Here is a 21,513-nt window from a genome sequence, read left to right as displayed (position 1 = left end):
AAAGGACCGCCGAGAGACCTGGCGGTACTTTGGCAGGAAGATTCCTCAAAAAGATCTGCAAAGACCACCCGGCGGCAAAAAAATGACTTACGGCAGCAAGCGGGAACTCCCAATCTCGGCAGCAAATGCAATCCTCGCCAAAGTGCCGCCGAGGAAAGATACATAAAAATATATACCAAAAAAAAAAAACACTGGAAAACCTTCAGGGGACCCCATCCAGCTGAATCGCTGTATATATATATGTTTACTAACCTTTTTTTAAAGCAGGTCTTCATACTTACCGTTGGGGTTAGACTTGCCTCCACACGGCAGTCCTGCCTCCTGCTGCCACCGACTCCCACCCGGAGCAACCTGGCAGGCGGTAGGGCGGTTTCCAGCAGTTGTCCTATCCCGCCGGCGGGAGGGCTAGAGAAAACGGTCACCGAGGGGAGACCGCCCAAAAAACCCGGCGGCAGCAGGCGGTGAGTGCACCAAGTTCGGGGCCAAGGACCTATTCAATGAGGTTGAATGTCTGGGAGACCAGCTGCTGGGGACTCCATGAACCAAGTGGCATGAAGTGAGGTGGTCAAAATGCTGAGCACCAGCAAGCCTGTAGAAGTTGATGATCCCATCTCTTTGTTATGCAAGGGACAGGTTTCATTTAATGAAGTCGGATGCCCTGTTGAATGCAGGTCCTCACTGCTCCTTGGCTGATGTTAGAGCCTTACTGGAAGGCACCAGCACTATAGCAATGGAGGCGGTCTTCACCTTCATTACCACTACCCTTCAGATCTTCATGGAGCATTTTGCAGAGATGACAAATTGTTTCCTTAAAATGCAGACTGTACATGCACAACTCCTCAGACAGTGCCTTAAATTACATTGGCTCCCTGTGCACACTCTCTTTCTCTTCCACCCCACTGAGAGAGATTCGTGAGGTTAGTACAGACATCGCCTTCCAGGTCACCCATGATAATCAAGAACAGAGGAATAGCCAGTGGATAGGCGTTTTCAATGGTTTGCCCTTCTTTTTGCATAGAAAAAGCTGGCGGGGGGTCCTAAAATTAATTGCCTTCAGACACTAACAGGACTCTGGATGGAAAAAAACTTAGCAAGAAAAGACTGCCAAACTAAACGAATTAGAAAAAAATCCTCAAGACTGCAGGGGTGAGTCCCCACAGCTTTAAAGATCCCTTTGTTGGCTTCCCAGGCTGAGAGTCATATGAGGACCATAAATTACATCAATACCAGGTCACACATGCCATTATTTTTCAATACAAGTGGCTGTGCTGTAAAAACTGGCGTAAATCCAGCAAATACACAAACGACATTGTCTTTGTCGCTCATCCCTTCATTGCAGTCAATGTTTATCGGCTTTGGCAAGGGTATCAGCGCAAATGTCCCAGCAAATTATGGCACAACGCAACTAATGGCATAACTCACTTACTACATTATTTCCTGAAACTTTTACATTTAAATAACGGCACATGTTGTTAATTCTATGGCACAGGTTCTCAGCAAATTCTGGCCCACTGTGTCTACAGGCTAGTGACGTTCTCAAATAGGTCCAGTCCTGGATAGCCTCATAGCTAGAAGCAGTCTTATGACTGGAGGGTACATTAGGCATGAACTGGAAACCACAATGGTGGTATCCTTTTGCTCAGTGTGTCACCAGACAGCTCCTTACCAGTGAGTGATCTTTATAAAATTAAGATCCTACAAAGCATCTGGTCAGGATTTCTCTAGATTTAATGAAAATTCCAACTCTGACAGCAAGGGTTACATTTACAGATGTTAAGCCCAAGGAAGCAGCAACCACAGAAACACACTTGGTAAAATTCCTGAGTGTCAATAGAAGTTAGAAAAGGAATCTGCTGTGCTGGTAGATTTTCTACTGAATATAGCACCTGAGAAAACTTCTGTGCTATGAACAAATAGACTTAAGGAAATAGGTTCCCATGAGATCAAGATAGGCTAATTAGATAACATATATCAGTGACCATTCAAAATTTATACTTAAAAAAAAAATACATTAAATACCATCGATGTAGACCATGGGACCACAAATCCCTCAAAAATTAAACTCTTGCTGTTTCATGTGTGCTAGTACGCTTTACTGGCCTGGGGACATAAAATGCCAACTTTACCCAACAGCCCCCAGCTCTTTGCATGATCAGAGTAGATTATTCCACCAGACTTGAGAAAATTCAACTAGAAGATTAATAGATAGCCCAGTTGTGTAGTCACTTCAAAACAATCATCTAAAGTGTTACACCTCCACTGGTTTCTGAAATGTATCTTTTGCTTCATGAAGTCCAGTCATTTTAATTCCTTGCCTTCCTCTGAGAAATAAGCTTCTTACCATGCAGATACAATTACCCAAATTTGTCCTGAACTTGGTAGACAACAGAAAGAATTAGCTAATGGGTTCGACACTCCTATACCTACAGCCGTACAGGAGATATCTACGTCCAAACTCTCGAGCAAGGTTCACTTCACCAGAGCCTTTTGCCGATGAGTTGCATGTGTTCGGACACAAAGGGATATGTTACACATTTGTGGCCATGGTTATCCAATAAGACTTCCTTCAGTAAGAGGAAACATGCATAGCAATGTAACCACACAGCCCAAGCTGGACTGCACTTGAAAGAATTTTACATGTGTAAAGTAAGTCCTAGAGAAACCAGTGACAATATCCACGTTGAACTAGACCCCAAGTGGAACTGCTGCTTCTAAAAATCACTTGGGTCAATTTCACGAGACATTTGCTGCAATGACTTATTATTGTTCTCAGTGCCAGGGAATGAAAACTGTAGGTGGTCGGTCTGGAGAGCAAATTAAGTCCTTGCCTGAAGCCAGTATCCCACTAGGTTTGTGCTAAAACTAACTCAGTTGATTTATCAGATTAGGTTGATGCAGTACGTAGCATCATACTTCAGCAGTGGAAATTCAAAGAGCCAGCAAATTAACTTTCACGCACATAATGCAGGACTTTGTGACAGTAAAGCTTTTCAAAGTGGCTGTTATGACTTTCAAGTTACAATTTGCACATCAACATTTGGAGCATCTGTTTAAGAACGCTGATGGAATCGCGATGAACACGAAATTAGAGAAAAATCAAAGATGACAAATGCTTGATGTACAAAAACAATTACAGGAACACTTGAAGATTTAGTAATGGCAAATGAACCATCAGGACAAGTGCCCTTTATACATGGAGATGGGAATATTACATGAGGAATACGCCAATGTTAAAATCATCCTAAAGGATTAGCATTCTCACAATTCTCCAGACTGGGTACATGGGCTTATTTTAGTGGTATGTGGAAAATAGTTGCAACTATGAATTAAATGTGTGCGCCAATGGTTGTATCTGGAAATAAGTATTGTGCAATTATCTGCCAGAAGTAGTAAAGAGATTGGAACTTGCTATACTTCAGCCAAATTTGCACAAAGTCATTTCAATTAAATTGATGCAGACTGAAAGAAGCAGCTATCTGACTGGCACATGTTAACTAACTCCAACAGAAGAAGTCTGATTAACAATTAAATAGTTTTTAAATTAGTTGATAGTGAAGTTTAAGAACACAGAACAAATGAGTGCTCTGTACATACTTCTTCACAGACTTCTCGGACAGCTGCCACACTCGGTTCCTCGTCAGGCTCCATGCCACCTCCTGGCACAATCCATCTGTCTGGGTGACGACTGCTGCTGACCAACAGAACCTAGGATAAAAGAGTACTTAACTTAGGAAAAAGGGTACTGTGATTTTCTTCCATCGTCTTCAATCGCATTTGAAATGCATCAATTATGCTCTGCACAAAGAACCAACATTTTCCACAAAATGTACCACACTCTGAAATTAGGACACCAGAAAACACAACCAGTTTGTTACAGGCAAAGCTCAAACAAGGTAATACAATTTTTATTTTGTCTAGCACAGAACAAACTACTCAAACTATTAGCTAACTACTAATCTTAACACTTGAATTTTTAGCTTCAATATGTACAAAGAACTACATGCAAAAATTCAATAAATTAAGACATAAGACAGTTTAATATCAACTTTCCTTACTAAGATCAATAGGTTTTATGAACACCAGGATTTTCTTTCACTTATGCCATGCAACTTAGTATCCATATCAATAATCCAACTTTTAATACCAATATGTAAGCAACACAATGCTGTACGAGTGATTTTATTGCAAGTCTGAACAATATCATAGAAGTTTCAGCAAAGGAAACCATTTGCCCACTGCGCACATTAATGCTAGTTCCACAAGCTCAAACATCTGCTCGAATCCCATTTTCCTGTAATCTTTAAATGTTGTGATTGCCAGAAGTGGTTATTGAAGAAATCAATGTATTCATTATTCTAATGAATCTTGTTTAAAAAACACAAAAAATCCCTTTCTCCCACTTTATGCCTTGTACAAATCCTAACTACATGCCCCCTTTATTACCACCTAGCGTGATCCTATTCTACCCCTCCAATACAATATTATTTTTTTTCAAGAATAATGGCTCCATCCTCAATACTTGCAAGGAGGCAAACTCCTCATGTAAACGATAACCAGTTCAAAAAAGTATGGTGACAGTAGAAATGAATGCAAGTTACTTCAGTTTCTACAAATATTTTCTGAAAGTTTCATAATGTACAACCTTTGCCCAAAATATCTTAATTGTACACACGTTCAAGATTTCTATTTCTGCTGCTCGTGATTCACCAATAGTCTTAATATTTTAAAGATTTTTTGTACAATATTGCATGCAATTAACCTATTTACGTACGCAGCGTCCCGAATCCGGAACCCTCGGGACGGAGGCCGTTCTGGATTTTGCGTTTTGCCGGATTTTGGAACGTCTTTCTAACATCACGAATCCGGAAACACCCGAGCCCAGGTTCGGGGATTTCCGGATTTTGGAACGGCAGAAGGGGGGGAAGGGGGAAGTTACTCGTCGATGAGCTGTTCAAGATGCCCGGGCAGGGCCCCGCCCGAGAGGAGATGCCCGGGCGGGGCCCCGCCCAAGAGGAGATGTTCGCGCGGGGCCCTGCCGCCAAGATGTTTGCGCGGGGCCCTGCCGAAGAGATGTTCGCGCGGGGCCCCACCGAGGAAGAAATGTTCGCGCAGGCCCGCCGCCATGGAGGAGTTCCTTGTCTGGCCTGAGGTAGGTGGGATCGGACAACCAAGGTAAAGGGGAGGGAGGGGGCTGGGGCGAGGTCGGGCCGCGCGAAGTCAGAGCGGGCGATATTAGGTCAGGGCGAAGTCGGATCGTCGCGGCGGGGGGAGTCCGAATATCGGAACATTTTCCGGTTCCGGATGACCCCGCCACGGATCGGCCCGGTGTCTGGATTCCGGAACGGAGGTCGAACCTGTATCTCCATGATTTCTAGATTCCCAGCAGCTACTTGGATCAAACCAAGGAGACACGGTCTACAGAAAGCCAGACACCAAGAGCACGCCAAACTATGTTGCCACTTCTACAGGTTACAATATGGAAATTGGAAGAACTCAGGAGAGCAGAATTGGCCCCTTCCTTATTTGTGGGATATAAAGCAGATTAAATCACTTCAAGAACACAAGCAGTTAATAATGCAGCTGTAAGTGTATAAAATGTAATGAACAACAAGCACAAGAATTTCCAGTGGTTACGAAACCCTCCAATCAGGAAGAATACCTCCAATCCAGTGGTAATACCCTAAAACAATTGAACAAGTAGATGTCCATACACCTGAAGTCCCACAACAGCTTAAGTTCTTTCAGATAAGCTAAGTTCTGGAAATAGAACTCGATAGGCCAATTACAATAACTGTAAATGTTGTTGTACCTCTAAACTTTTACAACCAGCAATAGCTGTTAACTATGGAAAGCAACTGTATGAACACTATCAGCAGAAATAAGGCTAAAAGGGCTTCTGCATCTAAAATGCTGTTTAGATACAATGGCTAGTCCAAAAGTTCTAAAATCGCACATCATTCAGGTCTACAGCAGCCACTCAGTCTCCAGAGCATTCTACCTGAAAATGTAAGACGATATAAGCCTCCCTCCCACCCTATTTCATCCAACCCCATTTGCATACCCCTCTATTCCTTTCTCCCTCATGTACTTATCTAGCTTCTCACTTCAATTACTCTATGTATTAAGCAAGTTCCACTCTGAATAAAGTTTCTCCTGAACTCCTTTTGGATTTATTAGTGACTATCTTATATTTATGACCCAAGAGTGCTGAGCTACCTCATGTCTAAGGCAGACTAAAATCATTGCATCTGCGAATCTCACTTGAGGGAGGAGTAAATTTTTATTCCGATTACTGAGAGGAACATCATAATTGCATAAATTGGCAGATATGCCACTTTCATTCCCTTGCGACAACAAAAATGAAAAATATTAAGATTGAAGAGCCAGCTATGGGAAACTGTTAATGTGGAACAGTGAACATTTAATGTTGGGATCTGTTACCTGGGAGATTGCAATTAAAGAAAGCAACAACCTGCATTTAAGCATGCGGAACATAGATACTTGCACTTGTAATGACAACACTCAACTTTGTGTTGCGTTTAGTTCGTATCTACCACGTAAATACTGCAACATTCACACCATTCAATGCATTTCAATGGTGAAGCAGGCAACGAAATGGCATTTTCGCAAAGTTGAGAGCAGGTCGGCAACTGACAGCAACTTTTGGGTATTGGCATTGAACCACACATCTGCCCCTCACCTGAAGTTACCATTTACGCTTAAATAACAGCAAGTGCCATTGGCCTCATCGTTATTTTGACAGCAAAATCTGGGTTAATATACATCTCCTGGTTTACTTGTGTGAACAAGTGAGATGTGCTTCCAGAAATGGTGTTGCAATCTTATTTTTAAAAGCCATTTTCCGATAGCTTACAGCAAATTCATGAGGGAATAAAAACATTTCTAATCTGGAATCATCATTTTATGAGCTGGTACTCCAGTCTATGTCAGCATTTTCCTTATTTGTTATTCAAAACTGTCATCTCAAGTGAACTGTATGCAGTAACACATCAGCATTTAAATATCTAATCCTCTCCCACGTGGCAACTTCTTAAAACACTGTTTGCAGTTCCCAGAATAGGCAGAGAACGGATGGCAGTAGAGGTGGAAAAAATGGTTGGAGGCCTTGAAATTGATGCCATACTGACCTTCCAAAGTAAATTGTCTTTGTGCTAAGAATACTGTACTCCAGATTAGATACCCAAATAATATCTAAAATATAACAGGACTGAATAGTGCCACCCATTGCAGATAATACGTAACAATTTATTCTTCAACTGGAAAAGGAGAAACTGAAATTTGTCAATCTGTGTTGTTGACCATCCCTTTAAATTCCCAATTTTTGCACAGCAAAACAAAGATCTAAACACTGTTATAAATCACCTCCAATTTGCTTGGAATTACCTAAAAACCCATCGGCAGTGAGCCTCCTACAATAGCTCAGGGTTAAATGTACTGTTCTGCATGCTACTGAACAATACAGAACAGAAATACAAACCATGTTCAATCCCCTGTTTGCCAGAGTTCATCCAAGGCATACAAGGGTAATGTAGCTAGCTTGGGTAGGGAAAGAAGAAAGAATCAGCTCGAGTTCCTTTTCCTGGGCACTAACCAATGACCTCCTACTGGAAAGTACCAGGCAAGAGTGCTCGACTTGGGCAGATTCAGGCTCAGCTGCAAGGCCACTGGAAGTTGGTGATAATCGCTGCCTAGCCTCACGAGGGGAGAGTACCAGAGCCAGCACATTAGAAAGCACATCCCATCGGGAATCAGCTTCAGGATAGGTGGATTTAAAATTAGTAAGTGGGGAGGTAGTGAAAGTAGTGAGGAGTACAGGGAAGCTGCCTGCAACAATTAAACTCACTTTGAGAATACTTATACGAAACATCAGTTTTGTTTGAACACATAACTTTGGTGTAACTACTGAACTGTCATTGACATATTCTGGCATATATCAAACACTGTTTTTTATGATAGTCTCACAGTAAAACTGATGGCCACATTTAGATAAACAAGGTTATTGCAAAGGTTATAATCCTGGTTTTTCCTGTTGAAACATAACTTGCAGCTGCACCACATAGTTACACAATTGTAGTTAAACAACAAAACTCATGCATACTAGAGCAACATCTGCTTGAAGTAGTTACACTGAATTCTGGAGAAATGCAAACTTCAAGAATGATGTTGTCATTAAACTCAAATTTCTTCTAACAGTACTTCATTTACATCATTCATCAACTTCAAACCAACAGTCCTCACAAACCAGTTCTGGTTATTAAATAGCATGGACCGGACATAGCTTTCCTACTCTCGTCAAATCCATTTTTCCCTTTGCTTCAAAAGAATCACTTTTCAAATCCTTTCTATTTGTATTCTCATAACTTTTAAAGATGATTTTTAAGATTGGAATCTCTGTTGCAGAAAGCGATTCAACAAGGTAAATAAAGTTGCCAATTTCGCACGCGCTCTCTCTCATGATTCATGACTGCAGGATGCAACTTCAGGGCAAATGATTTTTTTTAAATTTTCTTTCAAATCCAATCAGTTTCCCAATTAAAAAAATACTTAATTTACGCTGCACTTTTATTGGTTATAAAGCTACCTAAATGGATTAGTTGCTTTTCATTATTGGCGCCAGTGGGTGCGGTTTCCCAAAATGCAGCTCTTGCACAGCCAACTGAAACCCCAATTCAAAACTGCTAAGTTCACTAAATCAGGGCACCGGGTCTTCCCAGCAGGAGGATTTAATGAACCCAGCAAGTTGACATTGGGCTCATCTACACTGTTGCACTAACACAAGTATTACACAAAGTAAAAGCAAGGAATTTACAAGTTGGGTATGACAGCATGCTCTCAGAAAGTGACAAGTTCAGGATTTCAGCATGTGCTAAATCCTGAACATGCGATCTGTCAAGTTCCAACTTGACAGATCATCAGCTGCGACTGTTATATCCACATTGTTAGCGCAGTTGGACTAATTGTCCTCTAACTGTCCAGCAATTACACAAGGAAATTTTACGGCTGGTGCAAACAGGTGCAGGAGCCCGTTTGCACAGCGCAAGGGGAGGGGTGATGTGCAATGTTAGGTGAAGCATCAAAACAGCAGATTGAAATATACACCAGTTATTTTCATAATGATAAAAATGCAATTAAAAAATCTATATCTGCCGAACTCATATCTTCGCTTTGTAATTATTACAACTGATCCCAATACAACTCGTGGAGACAAATAGGCAAAGGGTGAAAACAAACATACCAAAAGTACCGACGTCCTTTTCATTTCAGTGCAAGATTACAAGGATGTTTTTAAAAAGAAAAAGATGCCCCTTGCGCAGTAGCTGCGATGTATTTCACAAAACTGGTTCATCCACAGAAAAAAAAAAGAGAACATATGCCTAACGTTTTTGGTTAACGGTTTGAAATGACGATGACATAGCTGACTATTCCCCAAGGTTTTCATGATTTGAACCAAATTATTAATGAAATGCAACTGCCCTGCAGTGAAACCCTTGTACACAAGAAACCTAGACACTCAAGCAGGATATTTACATCACTGCCGCTAAAATTATGCATTACAAAATCATAAATGGGCATCGGAGATTCCCGTTTACTGATTGGCACAACACGCGCGTGATTCCAGGTATGCTTACGCACAACGTGCTCTCCTGGGATCTGGGGTCCACTACGCTGCGCACAACTCTGCAGCGAAACACACGTTTTCGAAGGGAGCTTCGCACCAGATAAGTGTGGATTTCTGCCGGAGATCGGCGGCACACTCTTTAGCTACGCTGCCCACTGCATTTTCAGGACCAATTTTAATTGGTGTCAGAGGATTTGCACTACCAGTTGCCACTGTGCAGGTCTCATGCAGCCAGTTACAACCGAAATGCAAGCCTACTGGATTTGTTAAAACCAGCTGCCAGGAATAAACCAGATTTAAACTATGTCTTTCACACGGCAGCATTTAGCAAGTCCAGCAAATTTATTTTGGGCTTGCCACTGGCTGCACAAGATCTGCACTTCTAAAACCCAGCTGACAACAATATTAAATCACCAAACTGATTAATAAAATAGATACTGTACTCCGCTCTCTCACCTCTGGAACGCAAGATTGGGAAAATTTGTCCACTACTTTGTGTATTAATTCATTGTCATCTACATTCAATGCCAACTGGCACATTCACTGGCTCTTTTAGGGGGCTAAAGTATATATTATGCCTCTATGCAGACAACATACAAAAAAGTGGATTGGTAGCCAATAGAAACTGATTCACCATTTGCACAACAAATCACTATACTTAAATCCGATGTAAAGTGCACGAGAGGTATTCAGTTTAACAGCAGGAGAAAGCTCCCACTCATTTCCCACATCGACTTGCATGGTAATTTAGCACACCCACACTGCCAGGTTCAGTATCTCTTCAAAGCCAGTGCCCTGTTATAAACATTAGCTCTTTTATTTTTAAATGTTTAAAGAACACAAGAAAAATGCCAATAAGGCAAGCCACAGATTGCCATTTGATTATTAAAAAGGGCTCAGATGGTGAGAACCCCACCCCTCTTTAAATAGAATACGAACACCGAACTTTAACCATTATATACAATTGATCTGAATACCGACATAATTCAACCACATCTTTCCATCTTACCCCACTTTTGTGACAGATCATTCCTTTTGCAACATACTTTACTGCCAATCCCACTTCCAGCTGCCTCCCCCTGGCACCTTCCTGTGCAACCACAGCAAACGCATCATTTGTCCATTCACCTCCTCTCACCATTTGTTCAAGGCCCCAAGACACCTTGAGAGATAGCAATTTTTTGTATTTCCACTAATCTAGTGTATTATATTTACTGCTCACAGTGCAGCCTCTTCCAAGATGGGGAGGCCAAATGATGACCAGGTGCCCATTTTACTGAATATCTCCATTTTTTTTGCATGTATGATTCTGAGTTTTCTGTGGCTCATCACTTCAGTTCCCTTTCGTTGTGTATCTGTAAAGCATGCACTCCCATGTTCCTCCACCAGGGAGCACAACCCCAGAAGTCCCAAGGGATCCCAGCATCCCTTGGGAGCACTGTATATAAGCCGGCCCCTAAGGCCAGTTACTCACTCTGGAGTGTCTTAATAAAGACTGAGGTCACTGTTACTTTAACCTCCCTGTGTGCAGTCTCATCTGTATTAGGAACACAACAACTGGCAACGAATATACGAACCAAACGCAAAGATGCAGCAAATTTTGGGCATCCTGGTGAAGTTCTCGGAGGTGAGGACTGAGAAGCCTATGTCGAACGGTTAGACCAGTACTTTGTAGCCAACGAGCTGGACGGAGAAGGAACCGCTGCAAAAAGGAGAGCGGTCCTCCTCACGGTATGCAGGGCACCGTCCTACAGCCTCATGAAGAATCTTCTGGCTCCGGTGAAACCCACAGATAAGTCGTATGAGGAGCTGTGTACACTGGTTCGGGAGCATCTTAACCAGAGGGAGAGTGTGGTGATGGCGAGGTATTGGTTCTATACGTACCAGCGATCTGAAGGTCAGGAAGTGGCGAGCTAAGGCGACTTGCAGGACCGTGTGAGTTTGATGGCTACCTGGAAACTTTTTTGTACTGGGCATTGGCCACGAGACCATCCTACGAAAACTTGTGACTGTAGCGACACCGACCCTCAGTAAGGCCATTTCGATAGCACAGGTGTTTATGTCCACCAGTGATAACACCAAACAAATCTCTCAGCACACAAGTGCTAGAAATGTTCATAGATTAACTGGAACTGTGTTTGCGAGCAGAAATCACGAGTCTGCAACTGCCAGCGGGCCTCAGGTGACTCAGAGTCTGCAACAAAGGATGAATGCAAGGCAATTCACACCTTGTTAGCATTGTGGAGGTTTCCATTCAGCCTATTCATGTCGCTTCAAAGGGTATGTTTGCAAGAGCTGTGGAACAATGGGACACCTCCAACGAGCTTGCAGACGAGCTGCAAACTCTGCAAAATCTGCTAACCACCACGTAGCAGAGGAAGATCTGTCTATGGTGGACCAAAGCAATTTCGAGCCTCAGCGAGAGGAGGCAAATGCTGAAGTACACGGGGTGCACACATTTGAGACGAAATGTCCACCTATAATGTTAAACGTAAAAATGAATGGCACTGGCACTAGCCAATCCATCATGAGTAAAAAGATGTTTGAGAGACTGTGGTGCAACAAGGCACTCAGACCAGCCCCGAGTCCCATCCTCACAAAACTGAGAACGTACACCAAAGAGCTTATCACTGTCCTGGGCTGCGCCACAGTCAAGGTCACCTATGAGGGCACGGTGCATGAACTGCCACTCTGGATTGTCCCGGGCAATGGCCCCACACTGCTTGGAAGGAGCTGGCTGGGCAAAATCCGCTGGAACTGGGATGACATCTGAGCGCTATCACATGTCGATGAGGCCTCATGTACCCAGGTTCTTAACAAATTTCCTTCCCTTTTTGAGCCAGTCATTGGAAATTTTTACGGGGCGAAGGTGCGGATCCACTTGGTCCCAGAGGCACGACCCATTCACCACAAGGTGCGAGCGGTACCTCATATGAGGGAGAGTGTGGAAATCGAGCTGGACAGGCTGCAACGCGAGGGCATCATCTCCCCAGTGGAATTCAGCGAGTGGGCAAGCCCGATTGTTCCAGTACTCAAAAGTGATGGCATGGTCAGGATTTGCGGCGATTATAAAGTAACTATTAATCGTTTCGCGCTGCAGGACCAATACCTGCTACCTAAGGCAGTCAACCTATTTGCAACGCTGGCAGGAGGCAAGACGTTCACCTGACTTCGGCCTACATGACGCAGGAGCTGGAGAAGTCTTCGAAGGGCCTAACCTGCATCAACACGGACAAGGGACTGTTCATCGACAACAGATGCCCGTTTGAAATTCGGTCAGCTGCAGCGATCTTCCAGAGAAACATGGAGAGCCTACTCAAGTCGGTACCACGCACGGTGGTCTTTCAGGACGACATATTGGTCACGGGTCGGGACACCGTCGAGCACCTACAAAACCTGGAGTAGGTCCTCCAGCAATTGGACCGCCTAGGGCGTCGGCTGAAGAGGTCAAAATGTGTCTTCATGGCAACAGGATTGGAGTTTTTGGGGAGAAAGATCGCAGCGGACGGCATTCGGCCCACAGACGCCAAGACAGAGGCTATCAGGAATGCGCCCAGGCCACAGAACGTCACGGAGCTGCGGTCGTTCCTGGGACTCAACTATTTTGGTAGCTTCGTACCGGGTTTAAGCACCCTCTTCGAGCCCCTACACGTGTTATTGCGTAAAGGTGAGAACTGGGTATGGGGGAAAAAAACCAAGTACCGTATATACTCGCGTATCATGCGACTTTTGAAGACCTAAATTGTAACCTAAATTTGGGGGGTCGCATGATACGCGAGATACAAAATTTGCGGGTATGAAGTGCTGGCCAAGATTAGGCTGTTAAGCAGACCGTATCCACGCTGAATCTCGGCAGGTATCTCCTGGGCTGGATTGCAGCCTCTATTGTCGCTTGTACTGTATCGGGGGGATGAGAGAGAGTCGTGGAGGTCGGGGGGGGGGGGGGGGGGAAGAGAGAGAGTCGCGGAGGTCGGGGGGGGGGGGGGGGGGAAGGAAAGAGACCGGACCGGATCCAACCTGACCCCCGCTCTCCCTACCCCGGCGACCCGACCTCCGCTCCCCCAACTCCCCCCCCCACCCGGCAACCTGACCTCCGCTTCCCCCCGGTGACCCAACCCGACCTCCTCTTCACCCCCCCCCACCCCTCCGGCGACCCGACCTCCGCCACCCACAACTCCCTCTGAAGTTTGCTGCATTATTAGAGGCTCCATCTATCTCAGCCCATGCTCCTTTTACCCGCAAACACAGTAGAGGCTGTGGCTGAACGACGCTAGTCAAGCCAGCTGGAACGATTGCTGTATCGGTGTTCGATTCGCGAACAGCTTTCACAGCAGAATCCACTCGATGTTTCATGTTAAGGTCTGTATTCGATCACAAAAAAGTGACTCGCATGATACATGAGATATATGGTAAAATCATGTTTTGGGGACGAAAATTTAGGGGTCGCATGATACGCGAGATCGCAGGATACGCGAGTATATACGGTAATTGCTTTTGAGAAAGCCAGAAACATTTTATGCTCCAACAAGCTGCTTGTATTGTATAACCCGTGTAAAAGACTCGTGCTAGCATGTGATGCGTCGTCGTACGGCAAACGTTGTGAGGAAGTTGCAACCTGTCGCCTATGCTGTCAGGAGCTTGTCTAAGGCCAAGAGGGCCGACAGCATGATTGAGAAAGAGGCATTAGCATGTGTGTTCGGGGTAAAGAAAATGCATCAGTACCTGTTTGGCCTCAAATTTGAGCTGGAAACCGATCACAAGTCCCTCATATCGCTGTTCGCTGAAAACAAGGGGATAAATACTAATGCCTCAGCCCGCATACAAAGGTGGGCACCCGTGCCATCAGCGTGTAACTATACCATCCGCCACAGGCCAGGCACTGAGAACTGTGCGGATGCTCTCAGTTGCCTACCATTGCCCACCACGGGGGTGGAAATGGCGCAGCCTGCAAACCTGTTGATGGTCATGGAAGCGTTTGAAAATGATAAATCACCTGTCACGGCCCCCCAGATTAGGACTTGGACCAGCCAAGATCCTTTGCTGTCCCTCGTAAAAAAAACTGTGTACTGCATGGGAGCTGGGCCAGCATCCCCGTTGAAATGCAAGAGCTAATCAAGCTGTTCCAGCGGCGAAAGGACAAGCTGTCCATTCAGGCAGACTGCCTGTTATGGGGTAACCACGTAGTGCTACCCAAAAAGGGCAGGGAGACGTTCATCTCATCTCCACAGCACACACCCGGGTATAGTAATGATGAAAGTGATAGCCAGATCCCACGTGTGGTGGCCCGGTATCGACTTTGACTTAAAAGTCCTGTGTACGGCAATGCAGCATGTGTGCTCAGTTGAGCAATGTGCCCAGAGAGGCACCACTAAATGGGCCCAAGTTTCCACAAGAAAAAAAACAGGCGCCCCTCCGAGCTGGGCGCCCGTTTTTCGCGCCTAAAAAAATCCTCGGTATTCTCCACCTACTTACAGGTCTTCGGCGCAGCCAGCACGAGCTGTGGGGGGGGGGGGGGGGGACGGAGCCAGGTCCCTGCGCTGAAAACAGTGCCGGGACCTCTGCACATGCGCGCTACAGTCAGCACGCAAGTGCAATAGCTCCAGGCGCCGAACTGTGTGGGAGGGGCCCGAAGCACGCAGCCCCTAGCCCTGGCTGAATGGCCTCACTGGGGCTTCTCCCACGGCCAGCTCCTGCTCCCCGCCCCCGACAAGACCCGACACCCGCTCGCTCCCCCCCCCCCCCCCCCCCCCTCCGGACCCCCGCTCCCCCCCTCCCGACCAGACCAGATACCCGCTCCCCCCCTCCCGACCAGACCCGACACCCGCTCCCCCCCCGACCCGACACCTGCTCCCCCCCCCCACCCCACACCCCACGACTGACCCGACCTCCTGTTCCCCGAATCTCTCTCTCTCTCTCTCTCTCTCGCTCCCGCTCAGTGACACGAACGGCTGCAGAATTCTCCCTGGCTGAAGCACTTTCACACAGGTAGGAAGATGGTTTATTTAATCTTTTCTTGGCTTATAAATGTTTATTCAAGTTGGATTTATTTGTATAATATTTGTAGAAGTATAAATAAGGATTTATTGTCGAATTTAATGAGTTCCCTTCCCCCCCCTCTCCCCCCACCTTGTTCTGGACGCCTAATTTGTAACCTGCGCCTGATTTTTTTAATGTGTAGAACAGGTTTTTTCAGTTCTACAAAAATCTTCACTTGCTCCATTCTACTTTAGTTTGGAGTACATTTTCACTTGGAAACTGTCAAATCAGGCGTCAGTGGCCGGACACACCCCCTTTTGAAGAAAAAATTCTGTTCCAAACTAGAACTGTTCTACCTGACTAGAACTGCAGAAAAAAAAATGTGGAGAATTGAGATTTCTAAAATAGTCCGTTCTCCATCAGTTGCTCCTAAAAATCAGGCGCGAATCATGTGGAAACTTGGGCCCAATATGTGGTCCTGGCCCTCCAGACCATCATCGAGGATCCATGTCGACGATGCCAGCCCGTTTCTCGGTAAAATGTTCCTGGTGGTGGTGGATGTTTTTTCAAAATGGACTGAATGTGAAATAATGTCGGGAAGCACCGCCACCGCCACCATTGAAAGCCTGAGGGCCATGTTTGCCACCCACGGCCTGCCTGACATACTGGTCAGTGACAACGGGCCATGTTTCACCAGTGCCAAATTTAAAGAATTCATGACCCACAATGGGATCAAACATGCCACCTCAGCCCCGTTTGCCTGCCCATTGAAGGCTGGTTTAGAGCGGGCAGTACAAACAATCAAACAGAGCCTCAAACGAGTCACGGAAGGCTCACTCCAAACCCGCCTGTCCAGAGTACTGCTCAGCTACCGTATGAGACCCCACTCGCTCACAGGGGGTGCCCCCGGCTGAGCTACTCATGAAAAGGCCACTTAAAACCAGACTCTCGCTGGTTCACCCCAACCTGCATGATCAGGTAGAGAGCAGGCCGCAGCAACAAAATCTAAACAATGATCGCGCCACTGTGTCATGTGAAATTGATCTGAATGACCTGTATATGTGATAAACTATGGACATGGTCCCAAGTGGATCACGGGCACGGGGATAGCTAAAGAAGGGAATAGGGTGTTTGTAGTCAAACTAGACAATGGACAAATTTGCAGAAAGCACCTGGACCAAACGAGGCTGCGATTAACAGACTGCCCTGAACAATCCACAGCAGACACCACCTTTTTCGAGCCCACAACACACACCCAAAGGATCAACGACACCACCCTGGACCAGGAAATCAAACCCATCACGCCCAACAGCCCAGCAAGGCCAGGCTCACCCAGCAGCCCTGCAGGGCCAACAACATGCCAGCCCAGCGAGGGCACAGCCAACATACCAGAACAAACATTTGTACCGAGGCGGTCCACCAGGGAAGGAAAGGCTCCCGACCGCCTCACCTTGTAAATAGTTTTCACTTTGACTTTGGGGGGGGGGGGGGGGCGTGGTGATGTCTATCTGTAAAGCGTGCACTCCCATGTTCCGCCACCAGGGAGCGCATCCCCTGAAGTCCCAAGAATCCCAGCATCCCTTGGGAGCAATGTATATAAGCTGGCCACTAAGGCCTGTTTCTCACTCTGGAGTCTCTTAATAAAGACTGAGGTCATTGTTACTTTAACCTCCCTGCGTGCAGTCTCACCTGTGTTAGGAACACAACACCTTTCCCACTTTGACCTTTCAGTTTTTGGCTTCTTACAATGTTCTAAAGAACCTCCATGCAGCCTTTTATCAACACTGACTTCAGACCTTTGCTATATTCTCTTGTTTTCTTTACAGCATGAGGCGAGTTAGGTGTTGGAGTCCCAGGAAGACTTGATGTGCTAATGTTTTCGACTTGATGTTTGGAGTGTCCATTTGTCAGAACTACAGACTATGGGGAGAGGGAAGCGCCTTTGTTGCTGACTCTTCTCTCTCTTTTTGGGACTGGTATACACCATGGATGTCTGTCAGGGATTCCACACTCTTTCTTCTCCCCGCAACCCCACCGCATTATTTTCAAACCTTTAAAATTGGTGAACTGCAGGTCCGCAAGCTTTCCCAATGTGTACTGGGATGGAGAACGCAGCATTGAGTCTGGCAGAAATTCCCAGCAACTGTGTCTTATCAGCATTTTCTGTTTTAATTTCAAATCAGATCTGCAGGTTAAGTTTTCAATTTATTCCATTTGATCATCTTTTCTTTAGGGGCACTTAGCAATTTACACATTTTTTTATTTTTCCTGTCTAATTTTTTTAATGCTTCTTCCATCATCTAAAGTTATTCTACCACTACTTCTCTTGTGTTGTTTCTTTTCTTCCTTCTTCCCGATTCTATTAAAACATTCATTTATCTTTCATTTTTCAATTCTGAAGGAGGGCCGAGTCCAGAACATTGACCCCTTTATTTTTTCCAGTTACTGACTGGTCTGTTACATTTGCAGCATTTTTGTTTGTTTAAACAAATAATAATATTGCTTAGGAACATCTTTCTGTCCTGACCTTGCAATTAAGCATAATGATCTGCACTAAAATGGGTAGCTTTGAAAATTCTAGTTCAATATCAGTAAAATGTGATATCCAGCTCTAAATTTTCCAATAAGAAAATTCTCATGCAGTTCTAGCAAATTCACTAATGAATAAAAGTTACTGCGTCCTGTTATGGTTATTTAACTGTATATAAATATAATTTTTTTTAAAATCAGGAACTCAACTTTAGCTTTTCATAGTCAACAGAATAAACTCAAAATCCATACTGGGAGTTTCTACAGTATTATTCAGAGAAAATCCATTTTACATTGATTGGGGCAATTTAATGTTACACAGAAGGCTCTGAAGAAAGATGTAGGAACCAGCCTGCAGAGCAAAGCATCAGCTTAAAAAGCCATTGCATCTAAAAACTCCTGCAGATTATACAGGATTCAAATATTGGAAGGTAACCAAAAGAAAGGAACATGATCACCCATTACTGAATAAATGGATATTCCATCACCCGAGTTTTGCTCCTGGAAGGTTGTTTGACCCTTATAGGGCTGAAGTACACTTTTGCAAACTCAAAAACAATTATAATTTTGCAGTATATGCCAAAAAAACATTTTTAAATTCTTTACATTTCATTCCACCTCATATCAATTTATATTAGACTTAAAAGTCGCAGTTTGAAATGTTGAAGGTTTTTAAATTAGAGAAGCATTAATTCCTGAAATACCTATGTGCTCTTTGTTTTAGTGCACCAACCTTCATCTGAAGAATCCAAGCACATTGCTCCTGATAAAAAAATGGCAAGCCATGAAACAGGATCTGCGGAACTTAAACATACTTTGATGCTTCATTATTAATCACTATTAATGTTGAGACACTAAATTTAAATTTAACATTTAATATAGGCATGCAAGAGATTAGTATCTGCATAGATTTGATTGAGGTAAGCGAATGCACTAATTCTCCATATTATTTATTGTGCTGATTGTTTGAAATCGACTCTCTTTTAATGAGCTTCATTCACATGAATATTAAGTATAGCCCAATACAGAAAAAAGTGCAGCACTAGGTTTCGCGAACAAGTTTGACACATCAATTAGTCAAATCCTTAAACAGAAATCTACACTGGCTGATGTGTCAACACATCATATTTCAGCCGTGTAACAGATGAACACAACGTGAACTAGTTAAGCATTACCGGAGTACTGTGCTGTTGGACTATGTCCAGCAAGTCACAAGACAAAACTAGAATTTTTTCATATCATCTCCCCAACACCTCCCTTAAAGCTTTTCATCTGATTCAGAAAGTTGCTTGTGCAAATTCTGCTTTTCTATGACAGCAAATACTCTGAGGATACACTTGAATATACTGTAACATTTGTAAAGCAATTCAACAGTAGTACTGCAATCGTTGGAATTCTGATTTTTTTTAAATCAGCCAATATTAAGTGTGCCACTGAAGAGTAGCACTATAGTAGCAGAGAAAGCAAAATTCTATGCTCCAAACTATAGTATTGACAACCTCTACAGTACAAAAAGAAAATTTTGCAATCAAAAGTTCAAGATTATTTAATTGTCAAGTGACACAAAAATATTAAACTTTTGATTGATCAGATGATCTCAGGTTGGGGTAGTTGCTGCAATTGACTGCAGTGTGACAGGCAAGGGAGGGAAATATCAGCCATTCCATGTTTGAGGAGTGTGATGTCCTCCCCTCAAAATAGCAGGTCAAGATTCATAGCCCGATGAAGAAAGACATCTTAATTTGCAACACCTGAAGCTCTGATTGGGTCCCCTTGATCACAAGACCTGATTGCTGATTTATTCTCCAAGTAGACCAGAGACACCCAGCAGATTCTCTCGAATGTGTAATTAGAAGCGTCCTGCCTTTGTAATCACTGACTTAGCAAAGTGTAATTCGAGCCATTCCGACTGCTGGCTCCAGACAGAACGGAGCTCACTTGGAACAGACCGGGCTAACTCACAGGTTAAGATCTCGCCCCCCGCCAAACAGGTTCATACCCCAAGTTCCTGACCCCCTCCCCGCAGCCCAAGTTCCTGATGATCTCCCCCCCTCTCCCCCAATCCAAGTTCCTGACATTGACACCCTCTCGCTCTTCCCCAGTCTCTCCCTCTCTTTCCCCACCCCCCACTTCCCCGCACCCCCCACCCCGCAGTTCTCTCTCTCTCTCTCCCCTCTCCCCCACACTCACCCCTGCCGCCTCCTCCCCCCACCGCCCCCCCGCCCCTGTCTCTCACTCACTCACGCCCCCCTCCCCGTCTCTCCCCTGCTCTCCTTCGGCTAAAAAATGTTTGTGTAGATAATCACAGCGACATTCTAAGCAAAAGGCCTGGAGATAACCCAGTAGTGGGCTCAGGCTTGAGCAGCAAAGAGCTCCAGTTTTGGCAACGTGGTTCGACCCTACCTCCGGCTTTCTCATATCGTACTGCGCATGCGCGACTGGATTGAGCAGCATGTGCACAAAGGGGCGGAATCCTTGCCACACATGCCACAGAAGGGCACAAAAATGTTTGTGCACATAATCACTCCTTATAAAGAATGTCCACTGGGGAATGGCACCAGAAGCCACCCAGTGTACTGTGGAACTGCACTTCACAGAGTTAATGCCTTCATGGAAGGTGGAGGATGAATGGAGAAGGGTTATGACTTGGAGAAAAATTGCAATTTCTAATTAAACTTAAATTTACAAGTGTTGTCAATCACATGGGGTAGATCTTTGCTATTACCTGAGCATTATGGATCCAGAATACTGCTGCTCGACTTAGAAACAGAGAAAATAAGTGCAGGAGTAGGCCATTTGGCCCTTCGAGCCTGCACCGCCATTCAACAAGATCATGGCTGATCACTCCCTCAGCACCCCACTCCCGCTTTCTCTCCATATCCCTTGATCCTACCAACCGTAAGGGCCATATCTAACTCCCTCTTGAATATATCCAATGAACTGGCATCAACAACTCTCTGCGTCAGGGAATTTCACAGGTTATCAACTCAGTGAAGAAGTTTCTCCTCAGCTCAGTCCTAAATGGCCTACCCCTTATCCTAAGACTATGTCCCCTGGTTCTGGATTTCCCCAACATCGGGACCATTCTTCCCGCATCTAACCTGTCCAGTCCCGTCAGAATCTTATATGTTTCTATGAGATCCCCTCTCATCCTTCTAAATGCTAGTGTATAAAGCCCCGGTCTCTCCTCATATGCCAGACCAGCCATCCCTGGAATCAGTCTGGTGAAACTTTGTTGCACTCCCTCAATAGCAAGAACGTCCTTCCTCAGACTAGACCACCAAAACTGAACACAATATTCCAGGTGAGGCCTTACTAAGGCCCTATACAGCTGCATTAAGACCTCCCTGCTCCTATATTCAAATCCC

At 44.8% G+C, this 21,513-nt stretch overlaps 1 protein-coding gene across 1 annotated transcript in view; it reads right to left on the bottom strand.

Moving 5' to 3' along the window:
- Window positions 1–21,513, bottom strand: part of LOC139228006 (diphosphoinositol polyphosphate phosphohydrolase 1-like) — an 88,038-nt gene that overhangs the window by 37,612 nt on the left and 28,913 nt on the right. Inside the window, exon 2 of the mRNA XM_070859156.1 lies at window positions 3,595–3,705. Within this exon, the coding sequence (XP_070715257.1) occupies window positions 3,595–3,705 (111 nt within the window). The remainder of the gene's footprint in view (window positions 1–3,594; window positions 3,706–21,513) is intronic.

Source organism: Pristiophorus japonicus, chromosome 17 (genome assembly GCF_044704955.1).
Source record: "Pristiophorus japonicus isolate sPriJap1 chromosome 17, sPriJap1.hap1, whole genome shotgun sequence".
Classification (NCBI taxonomy): domain Eukaryota; kingdom Metazoa; phylum Chordata; class Chondrichthyes; family Pristiophoridae; genus Pristiophorus; species Pristiophorus japonicus.
This window is presented reverse-complemented; position numbering and strand designations above follow the sequence as displayed.